The 27,449-nt window shown below is 43.6% G+C and overlaps 1 protein-coding gene across 1 annotated transcript in view; it reads right to left on the reverse strand.

The window, feature by feature from the left end:
• LOC101123368 (putative tetratricopeptide repeat protein 41) overlaps positions 1-27,449 on the reverse strand; it is an 81,233-nt gene that overhangs the window by 19,683 nt on the left and 34,101 nt on the right. Inside the window, 6 exon segments of the mRNA XM_060413138.1 lie at positions 2,737-2,889; positions 3,794-3,941; positions 8,733-8,904; positions 14,541-14,680; positions 23,991-24,169; positions 25,338-25,536. Of these exon segments, the coding sequence (XP_060269121.1) occupies positions 2,737-2,889; positions 3,794-3,941; positions 8,733-8,904; positions 14,541-14,680; positions 23,991-24,169; positions 25,338-25,536 (991 nt within the window).

Consider the following 27,449-nt stretch of genomic DNA (forward strand, 5'->3'; position numbering starts at 1 on the left):
TGAATGATGCTGTCAAACGCTCCCAGAGCAGGGGACCATCAAGATCAAAGTGCAAAGACACAGACCTAGGATGTTACTGATGACATTCATAAGGATGGACAAAACAGAGCTGGGTGGAGGGAGAAAGTGAATGACATCAACAGGAAGTGAGGCAGTGGAAACACTTGTCTGTGGAGGGGACACAAGGAAAAGACGGCTGCTGGTGAATGGATTCAAAGTTGAGAGACAGCAATGACACTGACTTCACTGAGAATACATCCCTGTTTCTCTTATGACCCTTTGTTCATCCTTCTCCTTCCTGGGGTACAGGGGCTTACTTTTAACTTTGTGATTTGACCTCATGTATCCATCCCTACCTATCCCCACTCCCCAAGGCCCTCAGGACCCTTGGATTATTTCTGTAGGGCATGAGAGCTGTTTCAGGAGCCCCTAGCCACCAGGAGAAAGGATCTCCATATGTCTGAGAGATGAGCTGAGTCCCACAGCAAAATATTTCCCGATCTTAACCAATGTGGAAAATGAGGTCACCTAAGGACAACCTTCAGCAAGGAAAAAGGCTTCTCGGTCGTTTCAGAAGGTTGACCAGGGACAAGGGCATCTGGAAAGAAGGATACCAAGTATGGCCGGCTCCTCCGACACAGGGGCCACATGCGTGGAACAGCAGCGGGGTTCAGGGTCCCGTGAGTCACGAGCCACCAGCCCTGGATTCGAGGTGGGGCAGCCCAGGCCTAGCAATGACTCAGTCAGTATGCTACGTGTTTAGATTTCTCTTTTACGAGGCAATGGTTCTACTGTCAAGCCTTTTGCTTCTCTAAAGAAAGGCCTGTTCTCTGCTCACAGTGCTGGTCTTAAGAGGAACAAAAGGAGGTTTATGTGGTGTCAAGTGCCTCAAAAATTCCCTGCTAGGGAGCAAAATAATAATACTAAGAACTCAATTTATCAACTCGTTCAGTGTGCTCAGCACTTCACACAGAGGATCTCTCAGTTCTCAGCATCGTCCTGCGAGGAAGATACTGTCACTGCTCTCATTTTACCAACAAGGAAATGAATGAGACACCAACATGTTAAGTATGTGCCCAGGTTCTCACTGTTACCAGGCAGTAGAAACAAAATTTGAACCCAGGCAACTGAACCCCAGAGCCCAACATTTCAGCACTGCTGTAGAGCACTGGTAACTTGACTCTTAGAAGCACCTTTATTGGAGCTATTCTTTTTTTCGCTTATTGGAGTATAATTGCTTTACAATGTTGTGTTAGTTTCTGCTGACAAGAAAGTGAATCAGTTACGTGTCTACATCTCTCCCCTCCCCCTTGAGCCTCCCTCCCCCTCATCCCAATTCTACCCCTCTAAGTCATCACAGAGCTCCGAGCCCAGCTTGCTGTGCTGTCCAGCATTTTCCCATTAGGGACTGCTCTTTGAAAGGTAAATACTCTTGGAAAGGGCTTCCCAGGTGGCTCAGTGGTAAAGAATCCACCTGCCAATGCAGGAGATGTAGGAGACATGAGTTCAATCCCTGAGTCAGGAAGATCCTCTGGAGAAGGGAATGGCTACTCACTCCAGTATTCTTGCCTGGGAAATCCCATGGACAGAGGAACCTGGCAGGCTATACAGTCCCTGGGGTCACAGAGAGTCAGACACGATTGTGCATGCACACCACTCTTGGAAAGCGTTAATACTGATCTGCAGTTCAATGCCAGAGATGACTCATGTCATATTCTTCTTGGGAGCAAAAGCCAGAAGAGTCCTCTCCCTGGTGTAAATAGCATGCTCTCCAGGATGGTGGACAGTGAAAAGTGAAAGGCAAGGCAGGGAATAGGGAGGAGAGGGAGGGGCTGCAAAAAAGCAAAACCTCAAAACTTTATAATTTCACTTAGAACATCCCTGACCCTTCAGTCAGCTCACCTGGCTGCAAAACAGTACAGGCCAGGCTGAAGGAAGGGCGTGATGGGCTCCCTGTGGATTCACAGAGAACCTTCACTCACACCAGCCTGTCAAAGGAAGAAGCAGTCTTGCCTGGCAGATCCTAACAGGAATTAGACCCAGAGGGTGATACCTACAACCTGCTTTAAAACACAGGTGCTGACAGTGTCTCCTGACCAAACTCTACACAGGCCCTCCTGAGCAATTCCCAACTAGACCTCAACTTCTGGGCTTCTGTGTTCATCTCTGCCTTGGCCAGCTTCAGTGGGGATCCTGCTCAGTCAGTTCAGCCTTGCTTGATATCTGATTACTGTCCTTCTCCAATCCCTCACCCTCACTGTCCCACAGTGACCTCTGCTCCCCATGGCCTGTCTTAGCAAGAATCCTGTTAGATCAGTTTACCCAGTCTACCCCCACCCCACCCTTGATGTCTCCTCTCAGTAACTGTCCATCCAGCAGGCATGATGCTACAGACCCACACTCCACAGAGGCCTCAAGCACAACCCCTTTCCTCACAAGACCCAGGAGTGATGCCGGGACTGTGACGCCATACTCCTTTTTACTTTTCCTCCTGCCAAAACCTCTACATGGTTTGTGAGCTAAGAGCGCCTTTCAAATTCATGATGGTCAGTGTCCTGCAAATAGTTCAGGGTGAAATCTCAGGCCTGGTGAGTCTCTCATTTTCTGGACAAGGCTGCAGCCAAAGAAGTGAGATACCCCTATGAGTGAGTACAGATCTCCCTGCCAAACATGGGCTTTTTTTTAGGGGGGAGGGGGGTGGAGACACACAACTTGAAACATTTCATAAAAACTTACCTTTCACTGTATCTCAGTGGGAAAAACAGTAAATCTGCTAAAAATTCCATAATTTCTCCAACTAGGATGCTTTTCTCGCCAAACAAATTTCTCCTGATATGTAAGCATTCCTGAAGTTTCATTTTTGCAAGACAAGTGTTTCCAGCAGCAAATCTGAAAACAAAATGCACACGTGCGCGACTTACTGAGCACAGTACATGTTGGCTACCTTCGTTGTGCTTCCAAAAACAAATCTCATAAACGTCCTTTGTATTCAAGACACAAAACAGCACAGTAGTTTATTTTAGCAGAGATTTGAGGCTTTCAAAGTGATTGATAAGATGCGCATACATCTTCATGAGAAACTGGGACACTATTTTTCTCCTTCCTCTCGAGCCTCCCTTCCACCACCACCCCAATCCCATCAGTCTAGGTCATCACAGAGCACCGAGCTGAGCTCCCTGTGCAAAACTGCAGGTTCCCACTAGCTATCTATTTCACACCCGGTAGTGTATACATACATGGATGCACTCTCTCGACTCATCCCACCCTCTCCTTCCCAAACCGTGTCCACAAGTCCATTCTCCACATCTGCATCTCCACTGCTGCCCTGCAAACAGGTTCCTCTCTACCATCTTCTAGATTCCATATATGTGCGTTAACATTCGACATTTGGTTTTTCTCTTTCTGACTTACTCCACTTTGTATGACAGACTCTAGGTCCATCCACATCTCTACTATTGACCTTTCGGGTTGGACAGTTTGTTGTAGAGGGTCCTGTGCAGTATATAACGTTTAGTAGCATTCCTGGCCTGTACCCACTAGCTGCCAGTAGCAATGCCCCCAGTCATGACAAGCTAACATGTCTCCAGACCTTTGCCAAAGGTTCCACAGGGGACAAAACTGCCCATAGTTCAGAACTACTGAACCAGAGGATAGAAATGCTAAAATTCAGCCTTTCTTAACTCAATCAGCCAGGTGGGACGTGGATTGGCAAGTATGGATTAAGTAGATTAATTATAACAATAACAGCTAGTACAGAAAACTAAGACATTTTTCAAGAAAAACACATGCTTACGTTAAAACACCTTCGGTGTACTTCATGGTAGCCTGGTCACAGGGATTGCTGTCCAGTGAGCTGGACATTTCGGTAGCACATTGCAAAATATGGTTTTCTTTTAAGTACTCCTCAGTTGCTGACTTTGCCAGGTTGTTCAGCACTCTGCCTGCAGGGAATACATTTTGGCAAAGAAATGATGCTCAAGGCTTTTTCCTACAGAAGAGTTAAGAAGTCACTAGGCAGAGCATTTGGTAGCATTTCTTCATCGCTGCCAATAGTTGGGGTTTTTTCTTAATAAATCAATTACTGACCGACATTGCATGGGACTTGGTTTTCAAGTAATAAATTTGGTATGTGGGTAGCAGTTATGGGGCCAAGGAACAAAGACAATAGATTGAAACCAAATTCAAGTCTATTTTACAAATGAACAGGTCAGAAATAGAGAATATGGATGTAGTGAGACCAACTATCATGTGGTAACCGAGTTCTACAAAAGGCAGCTGGTACAGCCTTGAATAAGGAACAATGAAACATTAAAGCCTTATGACAGAAACACATGAATAAGCCCCATAAACCTAGTTAATAAATAACATGCTGTACCTAGATACACATCAAATGTACCCTTTGCAGAGGCCTAAGATTTTGCGAGTTATTTTGAGTTAGATATGCTAACAATAAGAGACTTCTAAAAAGTAGAAAGTTTTATGGTTTTCCAAAGTGAAAATGAAAGTCACTCAGTCATGTCCAACTCTTTGCAACCCCATGAACTATACAGTCCATGGAATTCTCCAGGCCAGAATACTGGAGTGGGTAGCCATTCCCTTCTCCAGGCAATCTTCCCAACCCAGAGATCAAACCCAGGTCTCCCACATTGCAGGCAGATTCTTTACCAGCTGAGTCACCAGGGAAGTCCACGATTTTCCAAGCCACACTCTATTATACTGAAATGAAGTCGCTCGGTCATGTCCGACTCTTTGCGACCCCATGGACTGTAGCCTACCAGGTTCCTCCATCCATGGAATTTTCCAGGTAAGAGTACTGGAGTGGGTTGCCATTTCCTTCTCCAGGGGACCTTCCCCACCCAGGGATCGAACCCGGGTCTCCCGCATTGCAGATAGATGCTTTATCGCTTTACCATCTGAGCCACCAGCGAAGCCCACACTCTATTATGGAAAGAGATAAAACTATAATTATGCTTCTAGAAGGTGTTATTAGAGTATTGCTAGCAGTAAACAAGGCAGATTTAACTCCCTATACTATGGAATTCAGCTTTAACCATAAAAGATTACCATTAAATTATCAAAAAAGCATCCCATCATTGATAGCACCTGATTCGTTGCCCAGCTGGCTCTAGGAGGCCAGTCCCGGAACCCACAGAAGTATCGGTGGTTTCCACATGGGTTTCCTCTGCTCACCACGGTCCCAGCATGCCTGCAACCAGGCCTGCCTGCATTAGGATGATGACTTAGAAGCCAGCCTCTACATGTGGAGCATTCCATTCAGTTCCGTTCAGTCGCTCAGTCGTGTCCGACTCTTTGTGACCCCATGAATCGCAGCACGCCAGGCCTCTCTGTCCATCACCAACTCCCGGAGTTCACTCAGACTCACATCCATCGAGTCGGTGATGCCATCCAGCCATCTCATCCTCTGTCGTCCCCTTCTCCTCCTGCTCCCAATCCCTCCCAGCATCAGAGTCTTTTCCAATGAGTCAGCTCTTCGCATGAGGTGGCCAAAGCACTGGAGTTTCAGCTTTAGCATTAGAGCTTTATAAAGGCCAACACTAGAAGAGATTCTGCACAGCAACGAGTTGTGCAGACAGCCTTAGGGCCAGACAGGCCTGGATAAACAGTCAGATAGGCCTCTCAGACTCATGGCACCAGAGGTGCCAGCGCTGGGAGCTGACGTACTTTATTTCATCTCTCTGACCTTCAGTTTCCTCATCTGTAAAATGGGAGTAACTGTATATACCACAGGAGGTATACCAGAAGACAAAAGAGATCATGAGCATGAAGTGCTTTGTACCTAGTGAGCATGAAACGAATGCTAACTATTACTGTCAAGGTGGATTTACAGGTGAAATGCAGAGAGGGTAACTAACTTTCCCAAGGTGACCTTAAATCTTACAGCAGACTGTAAAGATAGTGGTAATTCTCCATGCCAGCCTGTACCCAGCTCTCTCCTTGGTAATGCCACTCTGCACCTCCTCCCATCCAGAGGTCAGAGTCTCTTTCTTGGCCCCGGACTGAAGCCTAGCAACTTGTTGTGACCAATTACATGCAGAGTAAGAGGGTACTGTGCCAGTTCTGTTTAGGCGTAAACGTGTGCTCTCACTCTCAGAATTCTGCAGGCCCCCAGGGGAGCAGGACTGGACTATTTCCTGAATGATGAGCAGCTAGCTCGTGCCCAGAACCCTGTTGCCACCAGACATCAGGGTGAGGTGTTCTGAGAGTTGGAGCTCACTGGCCCTGCCAGCTGGGTTGCTTGCATGAGCCCAGCCCAGATCAGGGGGATCCCCTTGGTGGCTCATAGACATGGGCAAAAACAAGTGGTTGTTGGTTTTTGACCTGCTGAGTTTCAGGGTGGTTTGCTATACAACAGAAGCTAATTGACATAGCTATTTAAATATGACATAAATCTAGAGTCCTTATGCCTTGTCTGATTGTAAACCTTTCCCAGCATCAGGGTCTTTTCAAATGAGTCAGCTCTTCACATCAGGTGGCCAAAATATTGGAGTTTCAGCTTCAACATCAGTCCTTCCAATGAACATCCAGTACTGATTTCCTTTAGCATGGACTGGTTGGATCTCTTTGCAGACCAAGGGACTCTCAAGAGTCTTCTCCAACACCACAATTCAAAAGCATCAATTCTTCTGCACTCAGCTTTCTTTATAGTCCAACTCTCACATCCATACAAGACCACTGGAAAACCATAGCCTTGACTAGATGGACCTTCGTGAACAAAGTAATGTCTCTGCTTTTTAATATGCTGTCTAGGTTGGTCATAACTTTCCTTCCAAGGAGTAAGTGTCTTTTAATTTCATGGCTGCAGTCACCAACTGCAGTCATTTTGGAGCCCCCAAAAAATAGTCTGCCACTGTTTTCACTGTTTCCCATCTATTTCCCATGAAGTGATGGGACCAGGTGCCATGAGCCTAGTTTTCTGAATGTTGAGCTTTAAGCCAACTTTTTCACTCTTCTCCTTCACTTTCATCATGAGGCTCTTTAGTTCTTCTTTGCTTTCTGCCATAAGGGTGGTATCATCTGCTTATCTGAGGTTATTGATATTTCTCCTGGTAATCTTGATTCCAGCTTGTGCTTCATCCAGCCCAGCATTTCTCGTGATGTATTCTGCATATAAGTTAAATAAGCTTGGTGACAATATACAACCTTGATGTACTCCTTTTCCTATTTGAAACCTGTCTGTTGTTCCATGTCCAGTTCTAACTGTTGCTTTCTGACCTGCATACAGATTTCTCAAGAGGCAGGTCAGGTAGTCTGGTATTCCCATCTCTTTCAGAATTTTCCACAGTTTATTGTGACCCACACAGTCAAAGGCTTTGGCATCGTCAATAAAGCAGAAATAGATGTTTTCCTGGAACTCTCTTGCTTTTTCAATGATCCAGAAGATGCTGAAATTTGATCTCTGGTTCCTCTGCCTTTTCTAAATCCAGCTGGAACATCTTGAAGTTCATGGTTCACATATTGCTAAAGCCTGGCTTGGATAATTTTAAGCATTACTTTGCTAGCGTGTGAGATGAGTGCAATTGTGTAGTAGTTTGAGCATTCTTTGGCATTGCCTTTCTTTGGGATTGGAATGAAAACTGACCTTTTCCAGTCCTGTGGCCACTGCTGAGTTTTCCAAATTTGCTGGCATATTGAGTGCTGCACTTTCACAGCATCATCTTTTAGGATTTGAAATAGCTCAACTGGAATTCCATCACCTCCACTAGCCTTGTTCGTAGTCATACTTCCTAAGGCCCACTTGACATCGCATTCCAGGATGTCTGGCTCTAGGTGAGTGATCACACCATCATGATTATCTGGGTCATGAAGATCTTTTTTATACTCTTCTGTGTATTCTCACCTCCTCTTCTTAATATCTTCTGCTTCTGTTAAGTCCATACGATTTCTGTCCTTTATCGACCCCATCTTTGTGTGAAATGTTTCCTTAGTATCTCTAATTTTCTTGAAGAGATCTCTATTCTTTCCCATTCTATTGTTTTCCTCTATTTCTTTGCATTGATCATTGAGGAAGACTTCTTATCTCTCCTTGCTATTCTTTAGAACTCTGCATTCAAATGGGTATATCTTTTCTTTTCTCCTTAGTTTTTTACGTCTCTTCTTTTCACAACTATTTGTAAGGCCTCCTCAGACAGCCATTTTGCTTTTTTGCATTTCTTTTTCCTGGGGATGGTCTTGATCCCTGTCTCCTCTACAATGTCACAAACCTCCATCCATAGTTCATCAGGCACTCTATCAAATCTAGTCCCTTAAATCTATTCCTCACTTCCACTGTATAATCATAAGGGATTTGATTTAGGTCATACCTGAATGGTGTAGTGGTTTCCCCTACTTTCTTCAAGTCTGAGAGTCAAAAAATAAAAACAAACTTAACAAGTAAATAAAAGCAATGAGCCTAAAAATAAAAATAATAGATAAATAAATGAGAGCAAAAGACAGAAGTGGAGAGGCAGGATTTGAAGCCAGAAAGGCTGGCTTCACAGCCAGTGGTCCCCTTACTGCTCAAAGCAGCAGGAGGTGTGTCACAACAGCCTCCCACATGCTAAAAGGATGGTCTGTCAAAGGAGGTGTGCTCAGGGTTAACCCTCACATGCCCACCAAAAAAATCAAGCAAACAAAGCTCACACGCCCGGTTCCCTGTCTTCATGGTTGGTAAGAGCCCAGGAGTCTGACTCTGAACCACAAGAAGTGATGCCCTCTCCATGTGCCCACCCTACCTTTTTGCTTCACCAAGTCCTGGTTGTCTTTTAAATTTCTGGATGAAAATTCCATCAGGTTGAACCACGCTTTCTGGAAATACTGGAAGCCTTCCTGAGTCATCCCTATTTCCAGACAGAGCTCCCCAATAGCATTCTGTACTCTGGGAAGCATTGTGGTCGTGGACTGACTCTACATATAAGGAAAGAGAACACACTCATGAGGGGACACAGCATGAGACCAGGCACAGCCACCAGATACCCACCGGAGAAAGCTCACTGCATAATGAACTCGCAAAAGATGGCACGCTTCACAGCAGGTCTCGGGGAATTTTAAATACTTACAGAATGATTGTTACAGTCACACGTTTATGGGGAGACACTGCAAACCAAAACTAATCTTTGGAACATGTTTCCACAAGTTGTTAGTTAATGGTAATTTTTTTTTTTGAAGGTGAGAATAACATGCTGATGTCTCACATCTATTAAAGCTCACGGAGGAGGCGTTTAAAATCCAGTCGAACACCTAAAATCACCATCTGTGTGACTCTTGAATTCAACTGTGACCAGAGATCTGCTAACTTTATGGGGGTTTGTTTGGTTTGGGTTTTTGTGTTGTTTTGTTTTTTTGTTTTGTTTTGTTTTGTTTTGTTTTTTTGCTGAATTGGATCTTCTTTGCGGCATGTAGAGTCTTTCATTGCAGCACAGGGACTCTAGTTGTGGTGCATGGTCTTAGTTGCTCTGGGCAAGTGGAATCTTACCTTCTTGACCAGGAATCAAACCCACATCCCCTGCATTGCAAGGTGGATTCTTAACCACTGGACCACTAGGGAAGTCCCTGCTAACTTCATGTTTGATACATTTTTGCTTAAATACTGAACTTCAATTCTCTTTCCTGGTTTAGCATGTTTGTTTCAGGGATACTTAAACTTCATTAACTTAAATCACATCTCTATCAAAACCTTATCAATACAGAAGAATATACTAGTTGGTTATAATCTTTTAAAAGAGAGCTAGTGATGAGTTATCTTATTATTAATATCTCATTTCAGAAAACTTAATATTAACAAGAGTATCTGTGAATATGTTTGGCAATTAATAGGCCCTATTCAAATAGACAGCAGTACCATTATCAATGGTTATGTAATACTTCATGCTGTACTGAAATGTACTGACTGACTGAGCCTGTCTCCATCATGGGAATTCTTTCTGCTCTCCTGCACCTACTGAATATTACCTTCTGCAGCTTGACCCAGAGCTTTCCAGTAAGTGTCCTGCAAACACGTTATAGCTACTCTGAAATGATGACCTCAGTCCTGAAGGCAGCTGGGAGTGGTGTGGAGTCCATGGGCTTATAGACCTGTAGTCTTTTACACTCCCTCATGGCTATCCTTCAAAAAGCCCCCCTTCTCAGCAGCTATCCTAGATCTCAGCCCTAGTGCTCACACTGTCCATCCTCCACTTCAAGATGGCCTGCATGCTGACTTTATTGAGATCAAGACTACTCTGAAAGATTGCCCTCAGATATTGATTAAGATTATGACTGGGTACAAGTAACAGAAATCCCATATTAACAGTGGCTTGATTTCTCTCTAGTGCAACCATCAGGAAGTGGATGACACACCATAATGTCAGAGACATGGTTTCTCTTATCTCTGTTTGACCTTGCCTGACCTCCATTCCCAAGGATGCCTCTTGATCTAAAATGGCTGCTCCATCTCCAGCCATCACATCCACAATCCAAACAGCAGCAAGGAGAAAAGAGGAAAGGGAGACTTCTCAGAAGTTATCCTCAGCACCTCGATTTAAATCCTATCAGCCAAAACTTAGGCAGGTACTCGTACCTTGCTTCAACGGATGATGGAAGATGTAGTCTTCTTTCCAGTCGTTTGATGAGGAGGGTGGGGACATAACTTACAATGAAAGGGGGACCAGATATTGGGAAATTACAGTCTCTGGTATGCCTCACTTCTCTTTTCTTTTTAATTTAAAATTAGCAGTGCTTTCACCCATTTTCTTCCTTCCTGTCTATTCCAGAGGAAGGGATACCCAATCTCCTTACCAAGGGCTTGCTCCTTCCCTAGCTCTTGGGAATCATGTCCTCCTCACCACGTCCCCACCAGCATCTCCAATCCACCCCTCTCCCTGGGTCATTTCCTGCTCCACACAAATAGATATATCCTAGATCAAACCTAACTTGAACCTGGTAATAGCCTGATTGTTCATCTTTTACTGACACTTCTCAAACGGGTATCAGTGCATGCACATTCCCATTTCATTATCACACATTCACCTCTTAAGCTCTGCAGACTGGCTCTTCCCACTACACCCCCCTTCCATCTCAGGAGTTACCACTGACTGTCAATCACCAGGCCCAGGGTCCTTCTTTCAGTCCTCATTTGTCCAGACCTCTAAGCAACAACTGATGCTATTAGCCACTCCCACTTTGATTTAGAGGAACTAGGCTGTCCTGATTCTCTTCCAATATCTCACCCCTATACAGGTTCTTTCCCTTTGCTCCTTTTAAGGGTAATTTCCCAATAACCAATTCCTACTGTCAATCAGAGATCCTGTTTCCTCTTGTGGTTTCAGCATTCACATGTATGTAGACATCTCTCCAGTCTCTTTCCAGATTTCCAATCCTGCATTTCCCAGCTGGCTTGACACTCCACCTGGATATCTTTCCTGAACTGCAGACTCAGCAGTGTAAATGTTAAAAATTCATCATCATCCCTCCAAAACCAGGTTCCTCTTTGAATTCCCCCAAGTCCATCAACCAGACTCAGATCCTCAGGGTTTCCTTGGTTTCTCCCCATGTCATGCCCATGTTTTCAATCAGCCTGAGTGGGGCAGAACCCCTAGCCCAGGGAGGATGACAGCTCCCAACCCATCACCAGGCCAGGGTGGTCCTTTCTCCCTGACCACATTGCCAGAAATACTAATTGGTCAAATGCAGCTATATACTGTCAGCATCTTCTTTACGAAGACATGTCTTTTATTTCCCTCTTGCTCCAGACCATCTGCTCCTTGAGGGCAGAGACCCTGTGGCCCAAGAACTGAGCCTTATGGTTTGTGGGTATTCAGTAAGCATTTGTTGATCTGCACAATGATTGTGAAGCGTTCTTGGGCCATGGTCTGTACTGGCTTCCACCTATGGAGCCCTGACCAAGCGAAACTCTCACCGTACATGACTTCAGTGGATATTTACGGAAACCCTAGGAAACGGGGATTATTACTTCTCTCTTACAGGCAGGGAAGCTGAGGCTCAATGAGGTTACATCAATCACCCGAGTTCACATGACTGGCAAACAGGAGAACAAGGGTGTCCAACACAGACTGGCCTGTCTCCAAAGCTCTGCTCTGCACTTTTTCTTAACAAGCAGGCCTCTGATGCACAAACAGAGGCCCCATCACACAAGCATCCTTTAGTTTTCCTGTGGCCCAGTGGACCTACTGTTAAGTACTAAAGAGAGGGTCATGAGACTTAGTGTTTTAGTAAGCATACTTACTACTTTAAATCAGGGTTTCTCAGCTTCAGCACGATTGATTTCTGTGCCATATAATACTTTGCTCTGGGTGGGTGCAGGGTCAGGGGCAGGGCTGGTCTGGGCAGTGTAAAATGTATAGAGCATCCCTGGCCTCTACTCACTAGATGCCATTAGCAACCGCCCCTCCCAGGTTGTGACAACCAAAAATGTCTCTAACATCGCCAATCTTCCTTCAGAAACAAAACTGTCTCCCAGATGAAAACCCCTGCATCAAAATTTTAAAATAACCTAATGGAAAGAAATTACAAAAGTGGTGTGGTACAGAATGTATATAGCACAAATAACAAGCTCTTTCCCCTCAAAAATATTCAGCACATGTTTCAAAGAAGTTGTTATTGCCAAAAATAGTTTTAGAACTTCTCTTTTGGAAGTGCCTTCAGAGCCTAAAAATAATTTTTTTAGTCTCCGTGGTAGTTAGTCCTAAAGCACTGTTGCAAAAATATTTTGAGAATAAAATCATAAGATTGATGCCTCCGAAAGGAGTGCTCTGAAGTGGGAAATCCTCTCTGAATGTCTCAGCCTTGTCACACTTCCTGAGCAGCCACCGCCTCCCTTCACCCCACCTATTCCATAGGTTACGCTTCATAACTGATGGAAATGCTGGCAGTGACTTCTAGCTAGACTAGGAGCTCTATGAGGGTAGAAACCTCACCCGCTGCTATCACCCCAACTCCCAGCACAGAGCTCAGGCTGGGCAAGACCCTCAGTGAAGGTTTGGTGAGCGGATGTCTGAGTGACTAGGTGAATGAATAAATGAATGGCCAAGTGAGAGAATGAGTGAGTAAATAAATGAATGGCTAAGTCGACAGATGAGTGAATGAATGAGCAAGTGAGCGAGTGAGTGAGTGAGTGGATGAATTAGCAAATGGCTCAGTGAACAAGTAAGGCAATGGCTGGATGAATGAGTAAAGGGGGACTGAGTGAGAAAATGAGCGAGTGGGTGAGTGAGTGACTGAGTGAATGAACGAATAAGTGAGTGACTGAGAGAATGGCTGAAATCAGGCCCCCAGTGATGACCTAGTAACATAATTGGTGCTTTCCAAGAAGACACGTCAGGGATGAAAACTTGGACCTCATGAGGAAAAACATTTGGTACAGGGGGAATTCCATAATCATAAGATATCAGAGAATCACTGGACTCTACTCTGTCAAAATGCAGAAGAGGCCGAGATAGCTCAAATCAAATGCATTGTCTATAACCTAGGCCTCGGTTACTTTTTAACCCAGGGATGGTAATAAACGGAGCTTAAGACCTCATTATGTGCACACGCTGTGCGAAGCGCTTTGTGCACCTGCTCACTTCACCCTGTTAACAGCTCTTGAGACAGATCTCAGAACCCTCAACAATGAAGAACTCTGAGTCAGAGGTTCACATTCTTGCCAAAGTTGCACAGCATTAAGTGCCAAAGCACTTTAAATTTGGGTCAGTCTGTAAATAGCCCAGGCTCCTGCACTACTCCAATGCTACCTTCTAAGGACACAAAGTATTGCAAATTCAAGTTGGCTCATTGATTCATTTGTCACATTTACTAAGCACTGAAGAGGCTGTAATACAGCATGGAAGATAAATAAGCACAGCCTCTGTAATAAAGGGACTTGCAGATCTAGGGTCTTACACGTCTCTTTAGATGGAATTCCTTTTAGAAAGATGTGCGTTGATGGGACACAAACAGACCTTCATGAGAAGGTGAAGGCCTTTGTTTTCGAGCAAAAATAGCTTTGACTTGGGTTATACTACCCTTGGTCCAAAAATTACTAGAATTGGTAGATAGTTTTTAAAGGGCCATTAAATGTCATCCTAAGAACAGTTATAGTTTTAGGTTATGAGTGAAAGTTTCATTGTATTCAACAAGCCCAAAAGTTTCTGTTTTGGGAAATGTAAATCAATAATAGGAACAAGATAATCAACCTTCCCCAACATCTTTCTGAAAAGTATAACCAACTCTTTAACTAGTATTTTATTAGTTTATTTCAATCCACTGCTCACTTTACCCCTTGTTTTTTAACATTCCTCTTCTCCTCCAAAATGACACCTATTGGTATTCATTCATTCAATCATACCTCCCATCTACTTATTGCTTGTCATCACTAATACACAGTTTGGGGCACGGATTAAAATCAAAGATTCCTCACTGACCAACATAAGTAATGAGTATTTATTACTCATTAGTTCCTCTCCTTCTGGATGAAATTGTAAATGAACAAAGGTAAATGATACCTGAAAATATCTAAAATAAACTGAATAACAATTGAGGATTTAAAAAATTATTTCCCAATTTACCTGCAGTAACATGTTCTCAATGCTCAAGAATAACTCTTCTGCTTCCCTGGTCTTGCCCAGAAGCTTCAGAAATCTTGCAATAAAGAATATTAATCGGCATTTGTCAGCAGCAGTAACCTTAAAAAGCCTGCATTCCAACACTAGAATGGAAAGAAAAGTCAATAATCCTAAAGCATATTTGGAGAGGAACAAAGAGTGCCTATCATTTAATCTTGATAAAAGAGTTAAACATTAAATACTTATCTCTATTTCACTGTTTCTCTCTCAAAGGATCAGCATACCTGCTTTTATTAATATTAAGGTTTACATATATTACTGAGTATCTTAAACTACGGCATCAAAAACAAGTCTAGGCCTTTGACTAACTTCCATAAGTAAATTTTGAAAACCAAGCAGTCAAAAAAGAGTATTTCTATAGCTCAATCCGTATGTTGTTGTCATTTGTATTTGAGAGTGATTTTCGGGCAATAAATAAAAGGCATTTAAATTTCTTACACAATTCTGCCCTCTGTTGCAAATGTCTTGAATTACTGGCTTTAGCAGAAAGAACAAAATGCTAGAAGAACAAAATAGGGAGCATACGTGTGTGTGTGTGTGTGTGTGTGTGTGCGCGCGCGCGTCATGTCTAACCCTTTTGTGACCTCCTGGACTGTAGGCTGCCAGGCTCCTCTGTCCATGGAACTTTCCAGGCAAGAATACTGGTGGGTTGCCATTTCCTATTCCACACCGTATCATATACGAATGAAAAAAATACAGAATTTTTGAACTTGAAGACTCACATACATGGTAGCACAGAGTCATCATTTTCAGAAATTCTCTTTCCAAATGTGCCAGTATCTAAATGCTACATTTGTCCATTTGTTACATTTCAAACTGGTGTGCTTAATGTGTCTGGAACAAATAAATTCTTTTTTGCAAACAGACAGATCTTTTATTAAACAGTCAGTGGATAGTACACTCCCAAGACCTGGGACGGGCCAACCCCAAAGGAGAGGCTAAAACAAATATATTCTTATTCCTCATCTGTTCCTCTGGACAAACTGTTGGCCACCCAGACCTTGGGTATCCTCTTGCTTTCTTTCTGCCAACTTTTTGGTGGATCCTCATTCATGCACAGAATAAATGTTAAGTGAGCATCAACATGTCAGGCATCATTCCAGGCTCTGAACACCAAGCACAGCAGACACGGGTGTAGGCCTCAGCATTGGGAGGCCTCCAGGAGCCTCTGAACCACAGCTCTGGTACCTCGGGCTGGGGAGCAAAACTAAACAGGACCAGGGGAGAAAGAGTGCTGAGGGCCAGAGTCCAAGACGCCTGTCTGCGGTGGTCTTCTCAGCAAAGTGGCCTGAGGTGGGTAAGAGAACTGAGGGGTCGAACTAAGAGACGGGGGAACCCTAAGAACCAGAAGTAGCTGCTCAGAGCAGACAGAAAAGGGCAGTGTGGGGGCTTCCCCGGCGACTTGCTCAGGGGTAGAGAATCTGCCTGCCAGGGCAGCAGACATGGGTCTGACCCCTGATCTGGGAAAATCCCACGTCATGGAGCAACTAAGCCTGGGAGCCACAACTACCGAGCCTGTGCTCCAGAGCCTGTGCTCTGCAACAAGAGAAGCCGCCTCAAGGAGGAGGCATACGCTGCAACTAGGGCGCGGCCCCTGCTCACCAAAACTAGAGCAAAGCCGTGCAGCAACAAGGACCCAGCACGGTCAATAAAAAAGAAAGTTATAAATCACCTGCCTCCATCCACTAAAATAAGACCATTTTTAAAACAGGAAAAAAAAATAAAAGAGTAGTATGGACACAACTAAGGGATAAGACCCTGCCCACAAGTGGGGCTCTCACACATTCCAGGGGGTTACTGAGTCCAGGTTCCCGTCAGGAGCTCGGGTTGGGAAGGAGGGTGTCCACCACTAAGCGACTATTCAGCATCTCCATCGTGCTTGGTGCTATTCCAGGCACTGGAGACACAGCAGTGAGCAGGAGAGAGGAGAGCCCTACTCTCCAGGAGCTGCTATTCCAGCAGCTGAAAGGGTGAGAGTCAGGGGAGAGGGGAACAGAGATCCAGGATTAAAAAAGGAAACAAGGCAAACTCTGGCAGCTGTGATAGTTATGCCAAGAATTAAAACACGCTAACAGAGAATGACCACGTGCAACGCTCAGCTAGAAGGCCACCCTGAGACGTGACCCTGCGGCTGAGGTCCAAAGAACCAGAAAGAACCGGCACTACAGTGAGTGGGAGGAACGTTCCGGGCAGAGGGAACAGCTGATGCCAAGGCCCAAAGGCAGAATGTACTTGAAGGACAGAAAGAAGGCCAAGGAGGCTGGCATCCTGAGGCCCAGGGGAAGAATCATACAAAATGATGCTACCCAGGCATGTGGGGGCCAGGCTGTACCAGGCAGTGTAGGCTAAAGTGAGGTATTTAGATTTTAGTATAAGTTTAACAGCAGGCCAGTGGAATTTTCTTAATCTGCCATGTGACATGATCTGGTTTACGTTCCTAAAAACTCATCTTGACGACTATGAAGACAATTGATTTTGTAGGAACAACAGTGAAAGTAGGGATGCGGGGGTTGGGAGGTCCGAGGGGGAGGGGATGTAAGTATATAAATAGCTGATTCTCATCACTGCAGAGACTAACAACATTGTAAAGGAATTATATTCCAATAAAAAACAAAAAATGGAAGTAGGAAGACCACTTAGGAGACTGTTACAACAGGCCAAGGGAGAGGTGATAGTGACCAAGGCTCACTAGAGTGATCTCATTGTAGACCTGAAGTTAACATGACCCCTCTAACTTCAACATCATCCTGAGAGTCCCAGCTAGTGCAGTAAGACAGGAAAAGGAAATACAAGATATACACGTTGGGAAGGAAGAAATAAAAGTCTTTCTTTACAAATGATATGATTATCCATGTAGAAAAACCCAAAAAATAAACTTAAATGCTCCCGAAACATATACATTACTATATTAAAATAGACAGCCAGTGGGAATTTGCTGTATGACGCAAGAAACACAACCCTGGTGTTTTGTGACAACTGAGAGGTGTGGAACAGGGTGGGAGGTGGGACGGAGATTCAAGAGGGAGGGGACATATTTATACTCATGGCTGATTCCTGTTGATGTATAGCAGAAACCAACACAATATTGTAACTATCCTCCAATTTAAAAAAAGAAAACAACAAGAAATAAGTTAATACTTCAGTCAGTTCAGTTCAGTCGCTCAGTCGTGTCCAACTCTTTGCGACCCCGGGAATCGCAGCACGCCAGGCCTCCCTGTCCATCACCAACTTCTGGAGTTCACTCAAACTCACATCCATCGAGTCGGTGATGCCATCCAGCCACCTCATCCTCTGTCGTCCCCTTCTCCTCCTGCCCCCAATCCCTCCCAGCATCAGGGTCTTTTCCAATGAGTCAACTCTTTGCATGAGGTGGCCAAAGTACTGAAGTTTTAGCTTTAGCATCAGTCCTTCCAAAGAACACCCAGGACTGATCTCCTTTAGAATGGACTGGTTGGATCTCCTTGCAGTCCAAGGGACTCTCAAGAGTCTTCTCCAACACCACAGTTCAAAAGCATCAATTCTTCAGCACTCAGCTTTCTTCACAGTCCAACTCTCACATCCATACTTAGTTGTTATTTAAAAAAACTTCTGGAACTAGAAAGCAATTATAGCAAGGTTATAGGATACAAGGTTAATATTCAAAAGTCATTGCTCTCTTATGAAACAGCAATGAACAACTGGAATTAGACATTTAAAACAAAATAGCACACCAAAAATGAAGTACTTAGGTATAAATCTAACAAAATATGTATATGATATATATGCATAATACTGCTATATTCTGACGAAAGATATTAAAGAAAATCTAAATAAATAGATGCAGCTTCCCTAATAGCTCAGTTGGTAAAGAATCTGCCTGCAATGCAGGAGACTCCAGTTTGATTCCTGGGTTGGGACGATGACCAGGAGAAGGAAAAAAGCTACTCACTCCAGTATTCCGGCCTGGAGAACTCCCTGGACGGTATAGTCCATGGAGTCACAAAGAGTTGGACAGGACTAAGCAACTTTCACTTTCATTTGGGCTTCCCTGGTGGCTCAGACAGTAAAGCGTCTGCCTGCAGTGCAGGAGACCCAGGTTCGATCCCTGGGTTGGGAAGATCCCCTGGAGAAGGAAATGGCAATCCATTCCAGTACTCTTGCCTGGAAAATCCCATGGACGGAGGAGCCTGGTAGGCTACAGTCCATGGGGTTGCAAAGAGTCGGACACAACTGAGAGAAAAACAGATATACCATGTTGATGGATTGGAATACTCAACACTGTTAAGATATTTGACCAATAGATTCAATGCAATCCCATTAAAAATCCTCTATAGACGTCCAACCAACTTTTGACAAAGGAGCAGAAACATTTCAATAGAGATACTTTAATCAACAAATGGTGCTGGAAAGTTTGAACATCCATGTGTAAAAAGAAATTAATCTAGACACAGACATTACACTTTTCACCAAAAATTACTCAAAATGGATAACAGACCTAAATATAAAATGAAATATTAGAAAACATTTAGAAGGAAATGCTAAAGAAAAGCTATGTGACCTTGGATTTGGTGATGACCTTAAACACAACATCAAAAGCACAATTCATGAAAAAACATTGTTAGCCTTTATTAAAATTTAAAACTTCTCTGTGAAAAGTACAATTAAGAGACTGAAAAAACAAGCCACATATTTGTGGATAAAATATATGTTTTAATAAAATATATATCTGATAAAAGATTTCTATCCAAAATATACAAAACACTCAAACTCAACAATAAGACATGTAAAGACGTTCAACATTGTCATTGCTGCTGCTGCTGCTGCTGCTAAGTTGCTTCAGTCGTGTCCAACTCTGTGCAACCCCATAGACGGCAGCCCACCAGGCTTCCCCATCCCTGGGATTCTCCAGGCAAGAACACTGGAGTGGGTTGCCATTTCCTTCTTCAATGCATGAAAGTGAAAAGTGAGAGTGAAGTCGCTCAGTCGTGTCCAACTCTAGTGACCCCATGGACTGCAGCCTACCAGGCTCCTCCGTCCATGGGAATTGCCAAGGAAGAGTACTGGAGTGGGGTGCCATTGCCTTCTCCGAACATTGTCATTAGGTAATTGCAAATTAAAACAACAATGGAAGGTATCACCACATACTTATTAGAATGTCTAAAATTTTAAAATTGACATACCAAATACTAGCAAGGATACAGAAAAGCAGAAACTCATTCATTGCTAGTGAGTCTGGCAGTTTCTTACAAAGGTAAACACAGTCTTATCATGCAATCCAGCAATCATGTTTCTAGGTATTTACACAACTGATTTAAAAACTTGCATGCAAAGTTTATAGCAAATGTTTGTCCTTCAATAAGTGAACAGGTAAACCGTGGTACATTTGTACCCTGGAATATTATTCAGCATTAAAAAGAAATGAAATGTCAAGCCATGAAAGGAAACTTAAATGCATATTCGAATCACAATTGTGAGCAGGATTCCTGACAGCTTAGAGAAAGGCAGTGGTAGTAGAGGTGGACATGTTTGAGAAACATTTAGGAATAAAAAACGCCAGGACTCAGTAATAAAATGCATGTGGGGAGAGGAAAAGGAGAGGTAAGTATCAAGGATTACTCCAACGTGGCAAATTGAGAGACAGCCCCTGGAACACATCCTGTTTTGGAGAGACGTTCATGAGTTCAGTTTTAGATGTGTTGGGTTTGAGGAGCTTTGAAGGCATCAGCAAGTGGAATTAAGTAGGTAGCTAGATAGATGGATTTGGGAATCAGAGGATAAGCGTAGCTGGGCAAGTAAATCTGTGACTCACATGCATATGAACAATCACGAAAGCCATGGACACAGATAATATTCCTCTGGTGAAAACAACGATGAGAGGAAAAGAGCTTTAAGGAATTCTAACAGTTGGGAGCCAGGAAGAAGAGGAGGAACTAACAAAAGAAATAGAAAAGCGGCAGCCAGAGAGATGGAAGATGAACCAGGGGATATATTACCAATAAAACCAAGACCAGAATGTTTACTAGAGGAGGGCCAGGTCAAAAGTGTCCACTGATGCTAACAAGTCAAGTCAGACAAGGACTGAAAACATTCTTTGGATGACCTGTTCATGATTTTCCGTATTTTTATTGAAGTGTTCATTATTTTCTTATTGATTTTAAAAGCATTTTTACATATTAGAAACATTAATCCTCTGCCTGTTGTATATGTTACAAATATTTTTCCCAGTTAGCACCTGTAGTTGTGTTTCTGCTTTTCTCAGAGTTGATTTGTGTTATTTTACACATAGAAACTTCATGTGTTTATGTTGGCAGATTTATCAATTATCTTCTCTTTCATGAGTTACCCTTTTGCTTTCTTGCTTAGACTCATCTACATTTTCTTATAGTGTATAGTTTTCTTAATATAAAACCTCACTTTCTTATATTTAATTCTAATCCTCCTGGAGTTTTTTGGTGCAATGTTTCAGATAACAACTTTTTACCAAATAGTGTATCATTATCACAGAACTATTTATTCCATAATCCATCTAATTTGAAAAGCTTCAATCATTTACTATATTTTTTACATCTGCAACTGAATCTGAGCTTTCTATTTTGTTCCACTGAGCTAATTTTGCTCCCAGTAGTATTTTAAAAACTATTATTGCTTCATAATATGTTTAAATAACTTGACATTCAAATTGCCCTCATTATTTTAAGCTCTTATTCTTGTATATTTTTTCTCCAAAAACTGTGGAATCATTTTAAAAATTCAGAAATGACTTCATCCCGCTGCCTGAGTCAGGAAGATCCCCTGGAGGAGGAAATGGCCATTCCAGTATTCTTGCCTGGAAAATCCCAAGGATAGAGGAGCTTGGTGGGCTACAGTCCACAGGGTCGCAAAGAGTCGGACATGACTGAGCGTGCACACACTCACACATCTTCTGCCTATAAATCAATTGAGGAAGAATTGATGATAGCTTTATAACACTGAGTTGTCCTATCCTAGAATATGGTATAGCTCCCTACAGACTGAAATCTTATTTTCTGTAATTCTGAAGCTTTTTTATAAAAATAAAGATTTGCAGATTTCTTATTGAATTTATTCTTAGATATTTCATATTTTCTATGGCCATAGCAAATTGTATCCTTTATACTTTAAATTTTTCTGTAGAGCTATTTTGGCCCACAAAATATTTAGAGATTCTGAAGGTATCAAGGGCAAAGCTTCACACATTAGTCTTGAAAAGCTGATGTTCTCCCATTTACTACAAACTTCTGACAAGATCCAGTAATGTAATGCATTTACCCTTTGCCCTAAAACCCGCCCCTTAAATTTAAAAACATGATGACTCTCCTCACCCTACCCCAGCCACCACCTGGAGGGCATCCAGCCATCTAGTGGGCAAGACGGAGCCAGGCTGGGACTCATCCTTCTGCCGTGTCTTCTCGCCTTTGGCTCTGTCCAAAAATGTGACGGCAGCCAGAAACGGGTTTTCTTTACTTTAATGTGACTCAGGACTCCAGCCAAAACCGAAAGTATCATGTCGAAGTTCAGTTCAGTTCAGTTGCTCAGTCGTGTCCGACTCTTTGCGACCCCATGAATCGCAGCACGCCAGGCCTCCCTGTCCATCATGTCGAAGAGAACCTATAAAAACTGACCTGACTATAAAAGTTGTCTTTTTGAGTCAAAGACCTCTCTTCCAGCCTATCAATCAGAGATGCAGCTTTCCCAGCCAGCGCCGCGGGGTAGCGGGACCAGGAAGCATCAGCCAAGAAGCGAGTCCCAAACTCAGGACTGCACATCGTTCCACCAACCCAAGAAATCAGGTGTCTTGTTCTCGTCGAAGCCAGCAGGGGGAGCCAAACCACGCGAAAGGGAGGAATAACGAAGAAGCCGTCCTGGCGCTCCTTAATGGACCGACAGCCTGGTGGAGGCAGGAGAGATGTCTTCCGCTCCCAATCAAATTAAAACCACTGTGCACTCTTAGAAAACTCTCACTTTGTAAGGAACCTACCAGAGGCAGGTCGGGGTCAAAAGTATAAGTAGCTTATTTACCTTCCACATGGAGGATGAGTGGATCAGACAAATTTCAAAATTATATAAATCATACATGGTCATAAGGATAAAATCTGGATGTCTAAGGACAAAAAAGGATAAGAGTATGGCCCCAATCCTGGTGCTCAGGGGTAAGGATTCCACCTGCAATGCAGGAGCCGCAGGTTTGATCCTTGGGTTGAGAAGATTCCCTAGAGGAGGGTGTGGCAACCCACTCCAGTATTCTTGCCTGGAGAATCCCACCCACTGAGGAGCCTGGCAGGCTACAGTCCATGGGGTCACACAGAGTCAGACATGGCTGAAGCGATTTAGCAGGCATGCACGCAACTCCCCAATCCATTCCTAGCTATCTGAGACCTATCTCACCCTTTCTAAGGCTCAGTTCCCTTAACTTCAAGAAAAATATTAATAGTATTATAAAGGTCTTATAAGAATTAAAATAATACATACAATATATTAAACTTATAGCCTGGCATATGAGAAATGCTCAAAATTTGTTCTTATGATCACTAGATGCTACACCCCACGGGGTTTTTTTAGAGCAGGGATTAGTTCTTTTGAACTCATTTTGAACTAGTTTGCCTTGTTCGCTGCTGTCAGCAGTGCCCTGTGAGTCCATGTCCCAGGGAAGGCACACAGTTACTGTTTGCCGAAAGGATGAATGAAGGTTATTACTGTTTAATAAGCCAGGAAATAAAGGATGAGAAAGAGTGAGAGAGAGAGAGAGAGACAAGAGCAGCCTACTGCAGAGAGCAAAATAAAAAAAGAAGAAAATTAACCAAAGTGTTGTCTAAACCCAAGTCAATAGACAGAAAGTCAAAGAAGAACTGTCCCAGTGTGGACTGAGGCCATACTTGACAGCAACTGCATGTTTCTAGCACTGAGAGATGGAGGGATTAGTGGTAACATCAGTAGACAGAGGGACTATAGAATAAAGGGCAAGCTTGAGGCAGGTCAATCTGAAACAATTTAGGCTTTGCATCTCTTTAATTTGCAGGTCATTCAGGAAAGCCGTTGGTCAAGCAACAAAATTATTAGCAGCTCTCGGGAAATGGGGCATGGACCCTGATACTACAAAAGGTCAAAACTCCAAACACAGATAAAAAAGGAAGGCGTCAGGGGTGTGGCTGAAGCCATGAGAAAGTAGAGAGAATACGACTAGTGCTTGGAGAAACAGCCATCACAAGATGACAAAAAGGAGCCATTTCAAATTTCATACTAACGCTGCCTATCTTCAGAACTGGGGGTTTAAGTGGTGAGGAGAAGGCTCCGAGGTCTGGTGAATTGATCAGGATGATGTGTGAAAACAGAACAGTAACCCTGGGCCACACTATAGCCCAGCAGAACGGACCATGGAGACATTGGTACTCACTGTACCTGAGAGCGTACATCTCTTCTTCATTTTCTGGCACTGATCTGCTTTGATCTTGGCCGCTGTGAGCAAGTAGGCTTCAGTAGCATCATATCCCATTTCTGATAATACATTCCAGTAGTGGATGAGGTGCAGCCTTGTCCAGAAGCTCGGGCTTTGGGTCTTTGTTATAAAGTCGGTGATACTTGTAACACAACGTATTAGTGGAAGTTGTTTTAGTATTTCATGCCTTGAAGGCAGCTATTCTGTTTACCACATCCCATTAGCCTCTCTGTAAACTTCTTCGCTAATAAGACTTTAGTAGGTCACCAGATAAACATGAGCCTATCACTATTTACCAGCTGAAGCCAATGCCGGTCCTCTGGCCCCTCCTCAGGCCAGGCTCCCTGAATCTGCCAGCAGAGCCAGCCCCTCCCTCTTCTGAGCTCACCTAGGTCTGTGTGAAGCCTTTCCCACCATGGATAGCAATTCTCTGGCTCCATACCTTCCCTTCTAGAAGGAGAGCCATAGCTCCTTCACTCCTGAATTCCCAGGGCCTGGAACAGTCTGGGAGACAGCAGGGGTCAGTGAGAGATGTCTGCTGAATGAATGACAAGGAGAAAGGGGAGGGAGGGAAGGAAGTGGGGTGGAGGGGAAGAGAAGGAAAGAAACAAGGGAAGGAGGCAGGAGGGCCCAGCAGGAGAGCACGGTCTAGGCTTCATCCTTGCTCAACTCCAGGTCCTCCTCTCCTCGGAAGCCTCCTAACTTTGAGGGGAATCCAGGGGAGTTGAGAGAGGAAAAGAATCCTCTGCAGAGCCAGATGGGGCAACCCCAGGGATCCATAGGCCATAGAAGTCGGTCAAATGATGGTCCCATCCGAATGAATGAACTGGTGTTGAATGAATATATGTGAATGGATGTGTCTTGCTCAAGGGCATCATGGTACCTTAGTGCTGCTGCTGCTGCTTAGTCACTTCAGTTGTGTCCAACTCTGTGCGACCCCATAGATGGCAGCCCACCAGGCTCCCCCGTCCCTGGGATTCATGTACACCCATGATGGATTCATGTCAATGTATGGCAAAACCAATACAGTATTGTAAAGTAAAATAAAGTAAAAAAAAAAAAGAGTACTAGAGTGGGTTGCCATTTCCTTCTCCAATGCATGAGAGTGAAAAGTGAAAGTGAAGTAGCTCAGTCATGTCCGACTCTTCGCAACCCCATGGACTGCAGCCTACCAGGCTCCTCTGCCCATGGGGTTTTCCAGGCAAGAGTACTGGAGTGGGTTGCCATTGCCTTCTCCGTACCTTAGTGTAGGGCTTAGCAAAAGGAAGAGTGAAATCTGCCAAATGTAACATCAAAACAACGAGACTCACCTGGGACTTGAGAGAAAGCTGCTCAGATCCTCCCAGCAGCCGCTCATCTTCAAGTGCCAGGGCAGCTCCTGATACACTCTCCAGAAATCAGTTTGCCTTTGGAAGTATTTGACCAAGATTCGGTGGAAATGTGTTTTCTTGTGATTCACTGGGTCCTGGAAGCTATATGGACTGCTCTCTCTGACGGGAGTGATGACACCTATTCACAAATCAGTTACAGTCACTCTGCTGTACAGCAGAAATTAACACGTTATTTATGAAGTAAATCAACTATACTTCAATTTTTTTAACAACATAAAAATCAGTTACAGTAGAATGCATCTGACTTTTTAAGACTGTGAAAACACTACAGCAAACAGGTAACAGTTCAGTGGCCATATTCAGACAATAAAAGTCAAAGGATCTGGAAAAAGAAAAACTAAAACATCACAAATGTATCCTCTTATAAGGCAATTAAGAATTTACCAAAGAATTAGTTACAGTTATGATCACTGACCTAGATTTTCAGAAACTCTGTGAGCATGTTGACTTTTCATGTTGAGTCTTCCCCCTCCCCCAAGAAAATATTTGTAACCTACTTTGCAGTTTTAAATGTACACCATGGTTACTGCTTAAATGAGCACTTTGAAATATTAGAGGGTATGCATTTTTGGAGAAGTGAATCTCCTGCCTGCAGCTCACATAGGGCAAGGGGTAGCCAAGCAAATTAACTGCAAATTGGATGTTTGAGTCAAGATTATGATACTGAGTTTCCAAAGAGAAAGGGTTCCAATAGACCATACCCGCCCCCCCCCCCATAAACAAGCTTCTCAAAAACAAAAGGGTTTTGTTTAGTTCAGTCTTGGTGATATATAGCCTTGAAAACTGAAGCAGAAGTATTTTTAATTTTCTGCTTGACACTTTTTCCTGCAAGATAAATGAGACATACAGCTGGATGACACACCAAGCCCAGCTCTTCAGAAGAAATATAACCAAAAAAAGAAGCCCATTGTTCAAGTTATCATCCTGCATTTCTTCTGAAATGAATTCTAGGTCTTCTACCCACTTGGAGAGATGCCATGCTAGCTGGTCTAAAATGTGCTGATGTGCCTAGATGGCATGTGTGATGCTTAAAAGACCCCTGGAAGATGACTCCCCGCCCGCACAGGGTGTGGAAAAGGCATTTTTGTGGGTAGGAAATTAGGAAAGTGGCATGGAGAATGAGAGAAAATGAAAACTAGGACAAATGCCACCCTGAGTCCAAGATTTGGAGTGCTAAACGCAATGCATAAAGTGTGCAAAATGTTTTCCTATCAAACATTGCATTTTATTTTACTCTTCTACAAAATAATCTCTTGAGGAGGATGTGGAAACCCCTGTGCTGGTGAATTTTACATGTTCACTGACAGGGCGAAGGGGAGTCCAGATAGCTGGTGAAACTTTATCTCTGGGTTTGTACTGTGAGGGTGTTTCTGGAAGAGATTAGTGTTTGAATCAGTAGACTGAATAAAAAAGATTGCCAGTCTTCACACCAAAGCAACTGGGATGTGGGCCTGCACGATTTGCTCTCTCTAGAATATCTCCTGCCCTCAGATCTCAGTAGTGCTGGTTGTCAGACCTTTATTCTCTGACCAGGACTTATACCACTGACTCCTCTGGTTCCAGGCCTTTGGACTTGGACTCCAACTGTATGTACCAGGGGCTTTCCTGGGCCTCTAGCTTGTAGACGACAGATAACAGGAGTTCTCAGCCTCCATAATAGCATGAGCCAAGCCTTCCTAACAAATCTCTTTCTATAACTCTATCTATCTATCTATCTCCTGTTGGTGCTGTTTCTCTGGAGAGCCCTGGTTAGGGACTTCCCTCATGGTTCAGTGGTTAAGACTCTGTGCTTCCACTGCAGGGCACACAGATTCGATCCCTGATCAGGGAATGAAGATCCCGCATGCTGTGAAGCATGGCAAAAAAAAAAAGAAAGAGAGAGAGACAACCCTTGCTAATACAATCCCCATATAATAAACAAAACCTGTTTGAAATCAGAGGGACCAAGGGGCTTGTCCCTGGTCAGCACATGATCTGGGTGAAATAAAATTCATATCTTATGGCAAGACAAGGAAAATTTAAACACAAAAG

This window comes from Ovis aries, chromosome 3 (assembly GCF_016772045.2).
Source record: "Ovis aries strain OAR_USU_Benz2616 breed Rambouillet chromosome 3, ARS-UI_Ramb_v3.0, whole genome shotgun sequence".
NCBI lineage: Eukaryota > Metazoa > Chordata > Mammalia > Artiodactyla > Bovidae > Ovis > Ovis aries.